The 19,079-nt window shown below is 40.0% G+C and overlaps 1 protein-coding gene across 1 annotated transcript; it reads right to left on the minus strand.

Moving 5' to 3' along the window:
• Nucleotides 1-11,150: 11,150 nt before the first annotated feature.
• On the minus strand, nucleotides 11,151-18,132 carry LOC108879190 (disks large homolog 2; the record flags this gene model as incomplete). The annotated part of the gene is given in 4 exon segments (XM_018670385.2): nucleotides 11,151-15,456; nucleotides 15,924-16,015; nucleotides 16,426-16,535; nucleotides 17,960-18,132. Coding segments are annotated over 4 exon segments (482 nt in total), but the record flags the coding sequence as incomplete, so codon positions are not given.
• Between the last annotated feature and the right edge of the window lie 947 nt (nucleotides 18,133-19,079).

The raw sequence follows: 19,079 nt of genomic DNA on the forward strand, positions 1-19,079 counted from the left end.
TATTACTAGGAGTCAGCTCTTGAAGTGCTTCAAATGTGATCAGTAAAACCCTAAAATTGTAATTAGTTATCTGAAATTGTATATATTATGTAAACATCATTCTTCATTGCAGAACTGTTGTTTGTAGCTCCATGCAAAAATCATTAACAACTGTGCATCTTTGAATGAATTTTACCTCAGACATTAATCTATATTCTGACTGCACCACTGTTATTGTACTGGTTTCCTGTGAGGTTTGCTGGATTAAAATAAGGTAAATTCAGGGGAAAACACAGTTGTAACTGTCCTTGCAATAGTAATTTACCTTCAGCACTAAATTAATAGTAAGAAATGTAATCAGTAGTTTTGGTTGCAGCATAATAATTTCAGTTTATAAGGTTATATGGACAAGTCTAAATTGTTCTTAAAGGCTCCACCTTTTGTTGATAAACATTCTATGTAGTGATTAATGGTGTGTGTTTGTGTGTGTCATAACAGTATGGCTAAAGGACTCTTACCAATAGCAGACCCTTAGTGATAACATTGCTCACATCTACAGACAGATGGCAAACAACAGACATGAAAATGAGAGACAGGAACTGTCAAAAGTCAACTGACAGAGAAACATGAAGTTGCAGTAATGGGTTTATGGAAAAGAGGAAACAGGGTTAAAGTATAAGAGCACCTGATCCAGTCTACAAATCTCACATCTTTCAGAGGCCGTGGTTGTATCCTCCTGTTGGTTCAAAGCAGCAAGACAGCATATCAGAATCAAAAGGTGGTGGTTTCAGGACCATCTCAGATTTTGTTAATAGGTTATATTATATAGGTATATAATGTTTGGGTCCCAAAAAGTAGGCCTTTTTTCCCTTCAATTCCAGTGTTTTTATATGTTTTGGCCCTGTAGGATAAGGTAAGATCTACAGTTGATTTTTTTAATTTTTATAAAATTGTCTTCCATCTTACTAAAGTTCTGTGAGGCTAGGAATAATACTTTTCAAGATATTGATGTCCAAACATGGCTTCCCAGATAAGGTATTTTGGAGGGTAGAAAAAGAAATAATATACTAATATAATAGAATTTGAACAGAAATATTTGATGATAGTGACAAGGTTGAATAAAATCTGAGATGGTGCTGCAACAACCATATCTAATTTACCACGTAATGACCCTGGTGTGTTTTGGTCAAGTTGCTGATTGGCTGCAGCACATACTTTACAGTGTCACCTGTATCACCTCTCCTAGCCTCATCTTGATCGTTGAACAGATGGCATAAGTGTAGTTTCTTTTTTTTATCACAGTGATGACTGACATACTGTATCTGTGTGTGAAACACTATTTTATAAGATAAAGAGAATGGTCTAGACCTGCTCTACAGTGCCTTAAGATAACTTCTGTTGTGAATTGGCACTATATAAATAAATTTACTTGACTTGGCTTGACTTAATCATAATTGTGATTTAGAAGGACTTTAAACTTTTTATGTGCAGGTCAGACAATCATAATACCATTCTCTGAAACGGTTCTATTAAAAACATGTATTGCATTAGACCTATGAATTAGGCCAGTAGTGGAGGAAATATCTAGATCCTTTACCAAGTAAAAATACTGATACCACACTGTAAAATTACTCCATTACAAGTAAGGCTCCTGCATTGCAAATGTTAGGGCAGCTAATTCCTATTAAGCGACTTATGTTGGAAATTATATTTGCACACACACAGTACATTGCTTTTGCAGCTGTCAGTGTTTCTCTGTATTTGTCCCAAATAAACTAAATAAACTATAGAAGAACAAACTCAATCATACATAGGGCATCAACTAATGGTAATTTTTATGATGGACTGATCTATTGAGAGGGAGAGGAGAGGAGTAGCTGAATGAGGACAAGGGAGAAGGAAAGGTAGGGGAGAGGAGTAAGAATGTATGGTGTTCAAAGATGAAAGATGTTGTCACTGATGAAATACAAACCACCTTCACAGACAATGTGACAAACTCTGGTTGATCACCGAAAGAGGCTGATGAAAGAATTCAGATTCATTTCAGATGGTCACTCCTGGCTTCCATTACCCAGAATTAAAAAAAAAACAACAGATAAGTAAAGTCCCAGTGCTAATACATGTGTTGTATTTTTGTTCCGCAAAAGGACAAAACATTCTTCTCCCTTTGGAAGAAAAGGAAAGCTCCTCAGTGAAGATCAAGAGCATGCCATTGTAGGATTGGTCATTGCTGACAGTGCAATAAAACAGATAAATTCAAACCAGAATCGTGAGGACAACCTGGTATCATACAGTGTGGAAAGCATTCAGCCTGACTTCCATTGCTTGGACTCTGACCAAACACAGAGTTTGAGTTTGAGTTTGATCAAGAAACTCTGGCACCAGTACATCCAGGTATCCATTTTATCTTGTTCTTTAATCAGTTTTACACTATGCCACTGTGTTTTACAGAAGATACAGTGGGGCGCACTGAAAAGTATTTACACATACTGTGTTAAATTTCTTTAAAGAGCGTCATGCAGTTGGGGGCTAATCAGACCCCACATGAGAGAAATTATATAGACAAGGCATGGTTTAATCCAGCAAACACAGACTGGTGGGGAAGAAACGTCATCGCTGATGTGCCTGGTCAAAGAGGAGCAAATATCACAATGTGTGCTCAAGTACTGGTTTGGTCCTCCAGAAATGCTAGATTGGTCCCTACAACACTTTTAGATGACTTCAAGAACAACTGGTGTAGAAATTAGGAAATTTGTGATTGCATGGGACAATATGTATAACATTCCACCATTCACATGCAATCACAAACTAGTTTGCAGCCTGTCCAAGAATGGTATTCCTTATTTTCCCTGGAGGTTGAAAGTGTATGATCATCGGCCACAGGACCAAACCAAACTGGTGGTGGGGTAGATGGCTTCAAAACCTGTGCAAAAAATTAGATGAAAAGTTTGACCCCTGATCAAAGTGAATGACTCTGGGAGCACCAAAGATAGAAAAAATGGGTGAAGTACACGCCACAGACCTGACTCTAATCATAGGCAAGGGGCACACATCTCTGTTAGCATGTAACTAGCACCCAATTTAGGTAGAGGCAATGGTCATATACAGTCAATAATTAGCTGACATGTATGGCGTGATTTACATGAGCAGAAACATCTCTTTTCAGCCAGGGCCAAAAGAAATACCTCAAAATGCACTTAAATGTCTTCCTAATCCCAAAGTGACCAAGCTTATCATGGGAAATCTGCAACACCACATGATAAAACCTGGAAGGCACAACAATTTGGTTAATAGGTTCACCAACAAAAAGATCCCCCTAAGGCACTAATTTTCTCATCACCACCTCACTCTGGATGAAGTAGTGCTGAGTGTTGTTTTTCACCTCACCAGAAGACCAAGCCATCTCTAGCAGAACTGTGAAGGAACCATCAGCATGCTGCTCAGTCACCAGCCCACTGCAAGAAACAGACCAAGGAAAGTCAGGACAATCACCTCATGCTGTTGTGAAGTGTCATCAATTTCAGGTCTCATTTCACTATGCACATTTCATTGTTGCACACACCCTAGACACCCCCGGAAACTCTTTTTCAATCTTATCAGGCTCACTGCTAACAAAAAGCACTGTTAGTAACGATAGCAGGAGGTGTAATGTCAGCCCACACCTGACTCCCTGTGATATCATAACCCAAAATCATCACAGCACCATCCACAGGCAGAGTCAGTGCTGAGGTACTGTCAAAATCTCTAGCCCCCAACTCCCAAAAAGCATCTGTGTAGATCTCATTTGAAAATGGCCCAAGCACCAGTGCCCTTTAATATTTTTAATGATGGTGCAGTGGGTAGCACTGTCACCTCACAGCAAGAGGGTTGTGGGTTTGAACTCCGGTTCGCCCGGGGATTTTTTTGTGTGGGGTTTGCATGTTCTCCCTGTGCCTGCATGAGTTCTCTCCAGGTTCTCCAGCTTCCTCCCACAGTCCAAACACATGCAAGTTAATTGGTGACTCTAAATTGCCTATAAGTGTGACTCTGACTGTGAATGTTTGTTTGTCTCTATATGTTGGCCCTACAGTAGATTGGCTGTACCATGCCTCTCACCCAATGTCAGCTGGGATTGGCTCCAGCCCCCCCATGACCCTTATGGATAATCAGTATAGATAATGGATGGATGGACTTTATTATCACTTCCTAAAAAACAAAACCTTCAGTGATGAAAGGTAATTAAGACTCCAGGTCTGGGCCAAACACCTGCAGTTTTAACTCCCCACCTGAAGTCTCCAAATGTTGCTCAGAAACTGGCCCAGCAAACATTTCCACTTTGGGTTTAACCCTAACTTTCTGTTTATTCTTAGATTTAAGAGCAAAACAGCCTGGTCTTCAGTGCCCTCATTTATGATAATAATCACAAATTTTGTCATGAGCACCTTTCTGTTCCATCCAAACATGTCTTATTGGATTACCAAACCACGCACCCAGAGCTGAGGAATTTTCCCTGTGTCTGTCACCATCCCACACACTAGGATACCAATTATCCCCAACATGAGCCAAAACATAATCATCAGTTAGTGCGGCAACTTCAGCTACTGTTTTAACCCTTTACTTATGGACATAAGTTACAATGCTCTCCAGGATCAATTTCCATAGAGCCTCATAAGAATCAACCTTAGCCACAGTACATCAACAATTAAACTGGGTGGACAAGTCAGAGGCAAACTCTAAATGCAAATTGTGACATCTTTTCCATGTACTTGCCACTAAGCTTCAGGTACCAGCTTGAGAAGAATAGATTTCACCTTGGCACATTTTAAACCACTGTTAGTCAGTGAGAATATGAAGACTATATAATAATCAGCCTTTTTGAATGACTTCACGGACTCTGTGTTATTTCCTGTTTTATTTTGAAATTACTTGCCTTATGTGTCTGTTTTTGTTTTATTTCCTGCCTCTGTGTTTTTCCCTCCAGTTTTCTGTTTCATCTGTGTCCTGTTAATTCTTTAGTCTCTCTGTGTATATATGGCCATATCTTTCCCCCTTTTGGTTGTCAAAACATTATGTTAGTTACTGTGTGCTCCATGATCTGAGGTCTGTACTACAAAGCAAGGTTACTGGCTTATCAGAGAAACTTCTGGAGCAACTTAGTAATGTCAGATGTAACTTCCCGATTAACCCATACTATGAAAAGTGGATAGGTTTTACATGAGGTCTGCTGCCACAGCAATTTATGCTGCATCTCTAAAGTGCTCCGTTCACTTCCTTCACCTCCGTTCCTCATCATTGCATCAGCACTCATATGTGTTATGTATGCACTGGTCATCCTGTCACTTGTTGCCAGATTGTCTGCTTTACCTCTTGGAAATTCTCCCAGCTGCTCAGTTGAGCTTGTGTAGTTTACTGAGTTATCTCTAGTTTCTAGTTTTTTTGAGCCTTACTTACCTGGTTTCTCTTGCGCCCTAATTTGCCTGTCCAGCGCTGCCTACTCCTGCTGGGAAGCCTGTCAGTCTCCATTTCCACTCTCAGTCTCCTATAGTAGCATAACTAAGGGGTGGTTCAAGCCTGAGCCAACCCTAACTATAAGCTTTATCAAAAAGGAAAGTTTTAAGCCTACTCTTAAAGGTACAGAGGGTGTCTGCCTCTTGGACCGAAACCTGATAACTGAAGGCTCTGCCTCCCATTCGACTCTTGGAAACTCTGGGAACCACCAGTAAACCAGCATTCTGGTTACATCCTCTTCCCCTTTGGGAGCTGAGTTTTTCTGAGTTAAGAAGAAAGATGGTTCCCTCTGACCCTGCATTGATTACTGTGGTCTCAACAAAATAACCATAAAGAACAAATACTCACCTTCTCTCATGGACTCATCTTTCACACCCCTACATCAAGCTATGGTTTTCACTAAGCTCAACCTCATAGTCCCCTAGTGGGATTGTAGGAGACTATGAGACTATGAGATCTTTAAGGTAAGATGGAGCCTGACCATTAAGGGCTTTGTAAGTGAGGAGGAGGATTTTGAATTCTATTCTGGATTTGACTGGGAGCCAATGTAGAGAGGCTAACACAGGAGAAATATGGTCTCTTTTCCTAGTTCCTGTCAGTAACCATGCTGCAGCATTTTGAATCAGCTGCAGAGTCTCTAGAGACTTGTTGGGGCAGCCTAATAATAATGAATTACAGTAGTCCAGCCTGGAAGTAACAAATGCATGGACTAGTTTTCCTGCATCTTTTTGAGACAGAAAATGTCTATTTTTTTTGATATAATACAGATGAAAGAAGGCAGTCCTAGAAGTTTGTTTTATATGTGAGTTAAAGGACATATCCTGATCAAAGATGATTCCCAGAATCTTTACAGTGGAGCTGGGAGCCAGGGCAATGCCGTCTAATGGAACTCCATCATTAGAAATGTTTTTTCTGATGTGTTCAGGGCCAATTATAATGACTTCAGTTTTATCTGAGTTCAGTAATAAAAAATTGCTTGTCATCCAAGTTTTAATGTCCCTAAGACAAGCCTGGAGTTTGGCTAGCTGATTGGTTTTGTTAGGCTTCACTGACAGATAAAGCTGTGTATCATCTGCATAACAATGGAAATTTATGGAGTGTTTCCTGATAATATTGCCCAAGGGAAGCATATACAAAGTGAAGAGGATTGGTCCAACCACTGACCGTTGTGGAACTCCATGTCTAACCTTTGTGTACATGGAGGAGTAGTTGTTAACACAAACTGAAACCTATCAGATAAAGAGGACTTAAACCAGTTTAGTGCAGTTCCTTTAATACCAATAAAATGCTCCAGTCTCTGTGATGGTGATGTGATGCTCAATTGTATCAAAAGCAACACTGAGATCTAACAAGACATGTACAGAAAAAAGTTTGTTGTCTGATGCGATCAGGAGGTCGTTTGTAACTTTTAAAACTTTTAAAAACCTCAAATAAACTATTATCCTGTAGAAAGTCGCACAACTATTTTGCAACTGCTTTCTCTAGGATTTTGGAAAGAAAGGGGAGGTTAGATATAGGTCTGTAATTGGCTAATACGTCTGGATCTAGAGTGGGCTTTTTTAGAAGAGGTTTGATTACAGCTATTTTATACGACTGCGGCACATACCTGTTACCAAGAACAGATTTAACATATCTAATACAGGACTGCAAATTAAGGGCAGAGCTTCCTTAAGCAGCCTAGTTGGGATGGGGTCTAGGAGACAAGCTGTGAGCTGGGGGAGGTCGATGAGAGAAAAAGAGTCAAGGTTAGGTTTTGCAGTTGAGTCTATGGATCCTGTGTTTTGACATAAATCAGTGCTGGGTACTGGGGGTTCTGACTAACGGGACAGAGCATCGGGTTTCACGTTCTTCGAGCCGGGCCCATAGGACAGAGTGAAGTTAAATGGGGTCAGGAACAAGGCCCATCGGGCTAGACGGGGACTGAGCCTCCGGGCTGACTGGAGGTACGCTAGGTTCTTATGATCAGTCCAAACCAGGAATGGCACTTCAGCCCCCTCCAGCCAGTGCCTCCACTCAGCCACAGCCAGCACCACCGGTTCCCTATGTCATAGTTGCACTCTGCAAGAGAAAGACGATGTGAGAAGAAGGCACAAGGTTGAAGTTTGTCATCTAAAGTGGAACACTGGAACACTACCACCCCCACGCCAGAGTCCATCCACCTCCACAATAAACTGTCTGGATGGGTCTGGATGAATGAGGATGTGTTGTGAGTGGGATAACTACCTTGCTGAAGTTACAGATGAACCTGAGGGAGAAATTAGCAAAGCCCAGAATCTCTGAGGTTGTTTTCCGGGTCCACTCCACCACTGCCTTCACCTTCACAGGGTCTGGTTTCACCTGTCCACACTCCACCGAAAATCCCAGAAAACTCAGAGGACACATCAAATTCACATTTCTTCACCTTCTCAAACAATTTATTCTCCAACAGCCTCTTGAGCACTGGCCTGACATGATGTTGCTGTTCAGCAGGTACACTATTACAAAATGGTTCGCGTCCCGCATGACATCGTTAATGAGAGCTTGGAAGACAGCGGAGACATTGGTGAGACCAAATGGCATCACCTGATACTCAAAATGGCCCAGGGGAGTGTTAAACGCCATCTTCCACTCAACCCCCTCCCTGATTCACAACAGGTGGTAAGCATTCCTGAGGTCAAGCTTAGTGAAAACCATAGCTTGATGTAGGGGTGTGAAAGATGAGTCCATGAGAGAAAGTGAGTATTTGTTCTTTATGGTTATGTTGTTGAGACCACGGTAATCAATGCAGGGTCGGGTTAGGGTTAGGATTAGGGTTAGGGTTAAGGTTAGGAACCAAGGAGAGATCTGGGGGTTTGGAATCTGAGGAAGCGGAGAAATCAGGATGGGTGACAGCAGAATGTAAGTAGGTGTTGTGGCACTGAGAGCTCCAGCTGAGGATGGTGCCGCTTACCCAGTCAATATGGGGATTGTGAGTCTTAAGCAAGGGCTAGCCGAGGATCAAAACCGCTTGAGGTGAGGGAATCAACAAAAACTGAATTGTCTCCCAATGATTACCAGAAGTGAGTAGGGTAACGGGGATGGTCTGGTGAGTCACTTGGGCAAGTAGTCTGCCATCCAAGGCATTTACCTCCTTGCGGGTAGGGAGATTCAAGACAGGGATACCCAGGTGAGTGGCAGTGGAAGAGTCAAGAAAACTTTCATCAGCCCTAGAACTGATCAGAGCCATAACTGGACTGGAAATGGTCTCCCACAGAAGAACAGCCTCCACCTGAATACAGGAGAAGGAGTAATGTTGGGAGGGTGCAGAGACTTGAATCACCAGGAGCCCTCCTACTCCTGGTGGGTCTGTCCTGCAAATGGCAACCGAGTGACCGGATTACCCGCAGTAGAGACACAACCACTCCTGGAATCTTCTCTGCCTCTCAGCAGGAGTCAGCTGGGCTCCTCCCAGCTGCATAGGTTCCTCAGGGGAAAGCATGGAGACATTGCGAGGTGGAGAGTGTGAAGGTGGATGCCCAGAAAATGAGAGACCAGGAGGGAAACAAGGCTGGGGAGCGAGGGAGGGAACCTGCGGGCGGTTGCTCTTCTCTGTACGTCTCTCACACATGCGGTTGTCTAAGCATGTAGCTAGGGAAATCAGGGCTTCGAGAGACTCCATCTCATCTCATACAGCGAGCTTGTCCTTCAAGGCATCTGACAGGCCATGAAGAATAACCCCCTGTAATGAGACCTTGTCCCACCCGCTCTCTGCTGCCAGGACTCTGAACTGGACCGAGTAATCGGCCACCATACAAGAACCTTGTCAGAGACTAAGTAGCTGGCTAGCAGCTTCTCTACCCCTGACGGTATGATCAAAAACCTTACGCATCTCCACTACAAAGTTAACATAGGAAAATGAAAAGTGATCTTGCTCCCACAGGGCAGTAGCCCACTGTGCGGCTCTACCTGAGAGGAGTCCTACAACATAAGCAACCTTAGCCTTGGCAAAAGAAACAGGCTGATTCTCAACTAAATGACATTGTAACAGAAATGGCCGGCAGGCCCCTAAATCACCATTATGCCTCTCAGGTGTGGGCATGGGCGGCCCTCGGGGAGTCTGAGGTGTGGGATCTGGGACTGGATGAGAGGGGCTTAGCTGGGCCGCAACCAACTCCATTTGACTGTTGAGCTGGCTAACACAGAGAGTGAGGTTCTGGAGGGACTTGGTGATGTCTTTGAGTGATTTCTCATGTTGACCAACGAGGTACCCTTGATATGCCAGAGCCTGGTGAACTGAGTCCGGCTCAGCGAGGTCCATGGTGTCCTTCTGCATCTCAGGGCAAATCTTATCCACACCCGGTTGCCTAACTGGACACTCTTAATATAATATTATAGCATATGGTCTCTTCCTGCTCTATATGAAAAGTGCCCTGAGATAACTTCTGTTATGATTCAGTGCTATATAAATAAAATTGACTTGACTTGACCAGGCACCTTGCCACTGAGGAGCTTCTTGACTACCTCAGCAACCTTTGCCAGGGATAAGGGTGAGGCTTGGCCAAAGTTTTCAGACTAAGGACTTATGATCAGGTTCAGGAGCTCCTCAAAGTGCACTTTCCACCACCGACAATAAATCTAGTCTGGGTCAGAAGTTCTTCTCCCTGGCTGAACACAGCCTGAGCCAATCGGTTTGTCGTCACTCCTTCCTGAGCTTTTGATTCCATGACAGTTGAAGTTGAAGCCTCTCTGGCCTCCTGGTAGCTGTCTACTGCTTCAGGAAATCCTAGGACAACTCAAGCCCAAATGGCCTCCTTCTTCAGCCTGACAGCTTCCCTCACTGCTGGTATCCACCAGGGTTCTTAGGTTGCTGCTGGACAAGCCTCAATGACCTTCTGACCACAGTTCCTACCAGCTGCCTCTGTGATTAAGCTTTGAACACAGCCCTCTCTGACTCTGTGTCCTCAACCTCCCTCCGGATGCATGAGAAATTCTTCTGGAAGTGGGAGTTGAAGATCCCACGTGGTTTATCCTCTACGCACTGCCAGGTTTGCCAGGTCTGTCCTACACTCACCAATCTGATGATACAACCTCAAAGTCAATCATCGATCTCTGGCCTAAGGTGTTCTGGTACCAATTACACTTATATTTGTTATGGTCAAGCCATGAATAGTACAGAAATCCAATGACATTAGACAGACCATTCCTCCCACTTGCAGCCCTCCATATTTCTCCATTGTTGCTCATGTGGGTGTTGAAGTTCCTCAGCAGAACTAAAGAGTCCCTTGGCAAACTTCTCTCCAGGTAACCACCCAGAGGCTCCAAGAAGGCTGGGTATTCCAGCTGCTCTTTGGTGCATAAAATGTAAATCACACATGGCATATGTATTATATCTCACGTTGAGTGCATGATATCTTGATATTGAATAGAAATTAAGGTTTAAAGACGGCTCTGAACAAAAGCAGACAACCCCCAAAAAAAGACCAGATTTATGTGAGTAGAAGAGCCCCTAGGTTCAGTATCAGTTTTCCAGGAAGAATGGAAACTGAACACATAAAAACTGAACAAAAATTTAACAACGCACAACATCATAGTGCCCTTACAGCATGATTCACACATCTACCTGGATGGAAGAAGAAATTTACAAAGTAACACATTATTTGGTACACTAGCACCAACCATGAAAATAGGAACTGGTAATATTTACTTGGTACATTCTCAAATAGAAACAAAAGGTCAATATTTTAGAGACAAAACAGAATTTATTCAGAATTTGAAATCCTTTTGCTCGTTGACACTATACAAATTATTTTTTTAAGTTATTAATTTCTCCCCTTTATTCATTTACTTACACAAAGGTGTATTTAGCTTTAGTAAAAAAAGTTTTCGATCACTCCCATTCCAATCCCATTATGAACAACACCATCATCACCAACATTAATTCATGAATATTATGTAAACATTTCTAATCAATAACATGTCAAACAAATTGCACAGAAAATAGTTTGTACTCCTACAGAAACATGGTATTAACAACAACAGAATACAGTTGTGTCTTAATTCAGGTGTTTAAACTCTCATTTATAAAGAGAACATGCCAAGGTCAATTCAATTTCTCATCCAAATGTGGCTGACGAAAGCAGCTTTAATTTTCTTTAATTTGGAAGAAACAACGATTCTATCCTTCATAATCCATCCTTCGCTGCCCTATACAGTTGTTTATTAAGATGTTCAGGTAACCCTCACAAACTCATGAAGCAGAAAATGTTGTGTGATATCATATTGTATCTATCAATCACTGATGTACATCACTTGAAGTGGAACAATGGAGAACTCGCTGCAGGGTGGAAATGAAGATGAAAGCCTGGCATCAACTGCACTATGTTGAAAGGAATTACAGCTAATACTAAAAGTCAGTCTGTCATGGAACTTTTTCCAGTTCACCACTTTGTCTGCAGTTTCAGGGCAAATTCATGCTGGTGAACATGTCTATCTAAGACTCAAAATGTTGATGAGGAGCACCTTATTAGTGCACCATTACTGAAGAATGCACCTGAATATAGACACAATGGCAAGGCATATTGTTGGGTAGAAAACACTGACCTGGTAAGATGTAGTTGAAATACTTACTTTTGGTTAAATATATATTTTATGGGGTTAGTAATGTTAACAACAAGAAAATCATGATGTGAATTCAGGTTTACAACTTAAACAACTGAAAAGGGAATATAATAAATGTGATAACCAAACATATTGCTTGGACAACACCTCTTACAACAATGTTTTTATTTGGGTTTAAAATAGACACAAGTCTGATTAAATGATTAAAAATTGCAATTTGATCATGTGTTAAAACACAGCAAGTACCTCAATGCTTCAGTTGTGTCGAAATATTGCACATCCACAGGACACAGAAGACTATTGAAACATGCATAGGTCAGACATCCTTTACATTTCCACACAAAAATCCCCACTGGCCTGTAAAATATCATGTGTTACGATTTTCACAATGACTTTGGAAATACTGTATAAGTATCAAGCCAGAATATTGATGATATATTTTCTTTTATATGTCATCATAATGCTGGCCAATTACACTTTTGAAAAACAATGGCCAAAATATTGAGGTGTCTCATCATTCAGCATCATTTTAAAAGGTTTTTCTTGTTGCCACAGAAATGCTAATTTTTAAGATAAAATTACAAAATATAAAATATCTCTTCAGCCTTTAATGTTGTAAGTACAAGGTGTCAGCACCCTCAGCACAATGTCATATAGCTTAGATTTCATTCAGCTCTCTTACATGAAGGAGGACTAAATATAATTTTCTATTGTCAAAGGAAAAGTACAATTATAAGCTTCCATCTTTGATGCACAGTAAACCTACTCTGTTAAGGCAAGTGGTGACCAATACTTTATGGAAAATTTGCAAAAGAATAATGGTAGATATCTTGAAACATATTGCAAACATATGCATTGACCAACACATATCACAGCTGAAAATGTCCATCAGCCACAACCAACCTATGACAAGGGAGAAGAGAAAGATGATCTTATGTCTTCATAAACACAGTATCTTCTTCAAAAAACACTCTCATTTTAGAAACTGCAGTGTGTTTTACTTGCTTCACATCAGTCTACTACAGGTACAGTATGTGGTCCATACAAGCAGTTCAATCTTCTCAGGTTTCACTGTTCCATCTTACAGAATAATCAATGGATGTGATTTATATTTGCCTCATTACCATACAGTGCCTATTTTCATTACAAAAAACAATGATTAAGTGCACTTTTGAAATGTCCCATTGACCAGAAACATACCTGCAATTAACGTAACTTCTATATTTAATTTTAAACAGGTTGGGTGAAACATGCTGTCTAAATCAAATAGCAGTAACACTAGAATATATATCACTCACAAATTCTTGTCATGGGAGTCTAACAGCCAATGGCATAGCAATTAAACAGAACAGGAAGATCATCACATTGGTTAGATGCATTAGCCATTCCAAGTGCTTTAAGTACATGATGGATATTTATTTTCTAATTTTAATAAAGCGAGGTACTATATTGTATGCCCTTTCAAACAAGGCAAGCCACTGGTGAGTAAACTATATATAGTGGATATACTGTATCATGCTTGGTCTGTTAAGCATCTGCGCAGGATAATCAGGGCTCCCCCTCTTCTGAACAAAATGGCAATAAATCTGAGATTACTTTATTCAGGTCTCCAGGCTCTCTGTAGATGATTCAGGATAGTCCTTGTTATCCTGTCAGGTGTTCTGCTCATTTCTCAAGTCATGGTTTCTATAGCTCAGACACATCACACAGAGATGTAATCATTAAGGTTCAGTGACAGGCTACCTGAGGGTCAATACTGTAGGCTGATGTCACTGATGATTAATACTTTGTGTACATTGTCAATATCATTAAATGGTTATATTTTCATACCAAACAATTAAAGGGCAGGTTCACAATTTTCATATCATATGAACATTGAAACTGTTTGCAGTAATCATTCCTCTGGTTTATACTGGCCATTACAGATTCCCTCATAATGCACTTCTAAAGTGGCAAAATCTTCAGTCCCTCACCCCCCCCTTTATCTGTAGTTAATATTCAGCAGTCAGAGTCAAACTGATATTTTTTATTCCAAAGGGAAACACTGCAGAAGAAAACACCAATTGCAAATAACGTGTGTGTAATGTGTGTGTGTTTTAAATCAGACTGTGTGTTAGGTCTTCCCAATCTGTAAATCAATCATTATTGTCAAACATTTCTCATTAGGACATTGGAACTGCCTGCCTGAGGAAACAACACATCTAAATTGCCTTCTCTTCTCTTCCTTTATGACTCCACAATGTTGCTACAGAATATTCATGTTTGATAATATTTGCATTTTGTCCAATTTTTATTCTTTCAAAAACATTTTTCTTTATTTTTATTCATATTCTTCGCTGTCCTGCTGTTAGTTTCAAAAGACAAAAATGTGTTTCAGTATTAAATTAAATCACTACTTTGACTACCCTCTCCTCTCCAAGTCTACAAAATATTGGAACATCAGATGTCTCTTTAACTATAAAATTCCCAGCCATCCAGTCACAACATACTACATCACTCAAATAAAATATGCTCTATAAATGACCTTTTAATCAAAGTTATGTTCTGAATAATAAATAATTCTGTGCTTTTGTGCCCTCTAGCAAGTTAAGTAGCAAAATATAGTGTTACATCTCCATTACAGATAGCAGCTTTCTCCCTTTACTTATCATTGTCAGTGCAACAGCTGAATAAGTAATGTCTGCTTTTAAATAATAAAAAAATGACATGACAATTTTACAGTGAATAAAACATTTTCCTCACACATCCTCATGTCAGAGAAATAAATACAGTGATTTAAGGAAGAACTGACAGTGTAAACAAAAATAAAGCTGTTTTCAGGGGATGCACAGATGCAAACTCAGACAAAACATTAAACTTTATAATTTTGCTATTATTTGTTAGTTGCTGTAATGTGAAGGGAGAGTTGGAATACCTATTTTCCTTCCTATGTTAGCAAAGCAAAGACATCCGTAACATATATACCATCTCCAATTTCCTGTTAACACAGTGCCGACATGGACACATACCCATATTTATTTAGTTTCCATGCCATTTCTTTTCCATTTTGTTCAAATAAAAATCATCAAATATCCAATAACAGTTCATGTTTCCTAAACTGTTTCCTAAACACTTTCCAGTATACATTCAGGAACATTCATGTAGAGTGAAAAACAAAGCAATAACCAAACCAGAGAGAAAATAAAACAAAATTAAAAAAACATATCAGAATAATTATTTGTGAAGACTGTTCATCGCAATACAGTTATCATATTTTACATCTTATTACTAGTTTCTAGCAGTCCAGACTCCCTTCCAGGGTGATGAGTTATAGTTTTTCCTTTGAGGGGATCCAGATATAGGGTCCTGAATGTTCCTCTATGACCTGTTTGCAGTGGTTATAAATGTCTTCTAAGGTGTCTCCTTGTACCAGAGCTGCAGAGCAAAGGGAACTATTTATGTATTGTGGAACTTTATATAGAATAGGTACATCAAATTTAGATTTTACAGCCACACATGCATCAGCGGTCAAATGTTTAAGCCCCTATGTGTAGACTAGAGTAGTAGAGTAAAAATGTTTTTGCTTGAATCACCTGGATTGTCTGACCTAAACATGAGCTTACCTTGGTCAACATAAAATGACAGCATATTTTATTTTGACTGAAAAGTGTGTATGAAACACAGAACAACAACAACAAAAACCAGAACATTTTTACACATACTGAAATCTAAGCAAAATGTCTAATTTGAATTATTTCACTTTAAAAACTAATATTTAACTTATATAATGTTCATTCTATTCTGTGAGAAGTTGGAACAAAGAGCTTTTAAATCAGCAGTTAGCATTAGCCAGCCTTTTGAGTTCATATACTTTTGCTTTTGCACGCTTATTAATACCATACCTGTGAAGAATTCACCAAACTCCTGCTCTAGCTTCATAGCCCTGTCAAATGTTTTCTTGGCTTGCTCCTCTGTCAGTCTCTTATTCATGTCCCTGCACAGGGGGAGAGGACACAAAATATTACAGACCCAGACATGATTCTGTCTCTGATTTTGATATAACTTATGACAACTGTGAATAAAAGTCCACGGAACACTTCACTTTCAGTCCCCCTTTGTAGTGATTACAAGCAGTATACAAACATTACAGTGTAGTTGTAAGCAGATATGAGGACATGTTAAGTGTTTATTAATGTACAGTTTTGTGAGCAATCATAACTTCTGTGTTGAATTATTTCATTTATTACAAATGTATTCTACTATGTTCTCATTATGAGTTCACACACCAGCCTCCACTTGTGGTGCTCACAGCACGAGCTGCAGTTGTTAATGAATTTAAATACAACACTTCTGTGTGCTCCATCTGCTAACAGCTACATTATAGTGCGATATAAGAATACTTACATTAATGAATCAATAGACTTAGGTTTTATGAAGATGGCAATGGGATAGAGTTGTGCTACTTGTAGTCGTTTGATGGCATTTCCAGACACATCCAGAATGCAGTGTTTACCCTGAAACAGAGGCACTGAGTTACAAGAGATGTACTACACAAAGCACGCTAAGTCAAGTTAGCTCAAGTCAAGTCAAGTCAAGTAACTACATCCCTTGACAATTGTGGGACCACCACATCCTAGCACTAAAAGCCTACAAATGGTTCAAAATGCTACAGCTAGAATGCTAACCAAATCAAGAAGATTTGACCACATTACTCCAATTTTAGCCTCCCTTCATTGGCTCCCTATTCATGTTAGATCAGACTTTAAAATGCTCCTAATGCTGCAGGGCCTTCTCCTATTGGGCCCCTTCCTCTGGAACAACCTCCTTATTGATATTAGACAGGCTGAGTCAGTTGAGGCCTTTAAATCCAAACTAAAAACTCATCTCTATGCCTTAACTTTCGGTTAGCATTTTATTATGATTCTTATTTCAGGTTACCTTTTTACGTTCAGCGGGTTGGGTCAGCCTCAATGCATCAGTTAAGCTTAGTAGTTAGTAAATGTTGTCCATGTTGTCCTGCAGACAAGATTACTGTAAACCATCTTAATATCACTGCATCACTCTGTGTGTTTCTTTCCTCAAGCACATCAGTGCCCAGGCTGTGCTTCTCTCTCTCTCTCTCTCTCTTTCTTTCTTTCTCTCTCTTACTGCAGGGTTCTGTCTCCGGAGCTGTAGAGTCTCCTGCTGCTCCATGATCCAGCTCAACTGATGTTACAACAATTTAACATTTATTAGTGTTAGTGGTAGTGTTATTGCTATTAATGTTTCACTGCTCTGTCATTATTATTCCTTTAGCTATAATTATCATTATTATTACTACTATTTACATTTTGACTTAGTCTGTGTATTTACAATGTTGTCTTTCTCTTACCCCCCCACCTCTGTCTAAACCCAAATGGTCGAGGCAGATGGCCGCCCACCCTGAGTCTGGTTCTGCTCGAGGTTTCTGCCTCTTAAAGGAAGTTGTTCCTTGCCACTGTCGCCTAGTGCTGCTCCATGGTGGATCTGTTGGGTCTCTCTCTGTAAATTTAAGATCAAGAGTTTGGTCTAGACTGCTCTATATGTACAGTGCCTCCAGATAACTTCTTGTTGTGAATTGGCGCTATGTAAATAAAACTGACTTGACTTGACTTGACTCTGATCTCTCAGGTTATAATATCAAAGCTGCACCTTGTTAGATCCTTTAAAGCGCAACAGACAAATTTTGGATTTTTGCTGAGTAGTATTACAGTTGGCGCTGCTGTCGCAAACATTAGATTGTCCAAAGCAAGCAACAAGCGTAACAATCCCAATTTGAATAAGAAAAGCAGCGCTATGATAAGGACAGTCTAAACACACATAGGATCATTGTTCTATAGCCATTACATTGTCCTATCAACATATATTTCACAATTGATGTGGTGCAACATGCAGCTTTTATAACAGATCAGAGGCTCACCCTTTCAGCCACATATTTCACAGACTGGACACTTGTTCCATAAAGATTATCATTGTACTGTCCCGCCTCAATAAACTTGTGCTCTTGGATGTCTTTCTCCATCTGCTCTCTGGACATCACAAAGTGGTAGTCTTGCCCGTCCACCTCGTAGTCCCTCTTTGGCCGAGTGGTATCTTTGGTGCAAGGAGGAAAATGAGGAAATAACTCAGTAACTAATGGGCAATGACACGACAAGCAGACACCTGTTATATGTCCTTTTTAATTCTCACTCATAAGATCTCACTCAGGTCTAAAAAGTAGGTGCTATATGCAAACACACTGTACATTAGTTGCGATACCTTTTTGTAATAACCACAAGACCATTATAGAAATGAATGGAGCCTCTTGTGACACCACTGATAATATCAGTGTTTGTTAAAATTAACACTATATGTTCCAATAAAACCTGCTGCTTTCATCCATGAGATATTACAACTGTTATATTTGGTGAGGACAGTGCTTTGCTGCTCTGTGCTGTTAAAAATGACCTGAAGAAGTGGCAACCAGAGTTTTGTCAGTTGTTAGAAAGAAAAAAAACAAAAAAACCCTGAATCCTCAAAAACTGTGTTACATTACCATATAAATCCATTCAAAATACCAAATCACATGTTTAAGTGCTTGTTCTGAAAATTTGCATAGGTACCTTTGTTAAACTTTTTATATGGAGAGCAAATGGGGTGAATCCTCCTCTACTGTGATGCAAAAGGCTAAATGTTCCTCTAGCTTTGGCAATAAAGGATTCCTAATTATACATTGTTCGATGAAAAACTGCTAGAAAAACACTGTGAGAGTCTAACAACAAAAGAAAGTGACTGATAAATTATGAGGTAGGAAGTGTACTATTATCAAATATATATAAACAACAGTGTCCTAATACTAACCACTCCAAACTAATTCTACACAAACTACAGTTCCAAAAGGTTTTGGTTAAGGTTAACCCTAACCCAACCCAAAGGATTCTAAGTATTTAGGGGGACAAATTACTTCAAGACTCATTTTCTAAATGAAGGGATGGAACAATCAACTCAGCTTGTCCACTCACTTACCTTGGTGCCCTGAACTGACAGCTGCTTTATATGGT

The sequence above is a fragment of the Lates calcarifer genome, unplaced genomic scaffold (assembly GCF_001640805.2).
Source record: "Lates calcarifer isolate ASB-BC8 unplaced genomic scaffold, TLL_Latcal_v3 _unitig_600_quiver_2697, whole genome shotgun sequence".
Classification (NCBI taxonomy): Eukaryota; Metazoa; Chordata; class Actinopteri; family Centropomidae; genus Lates; species Lates calcarifer.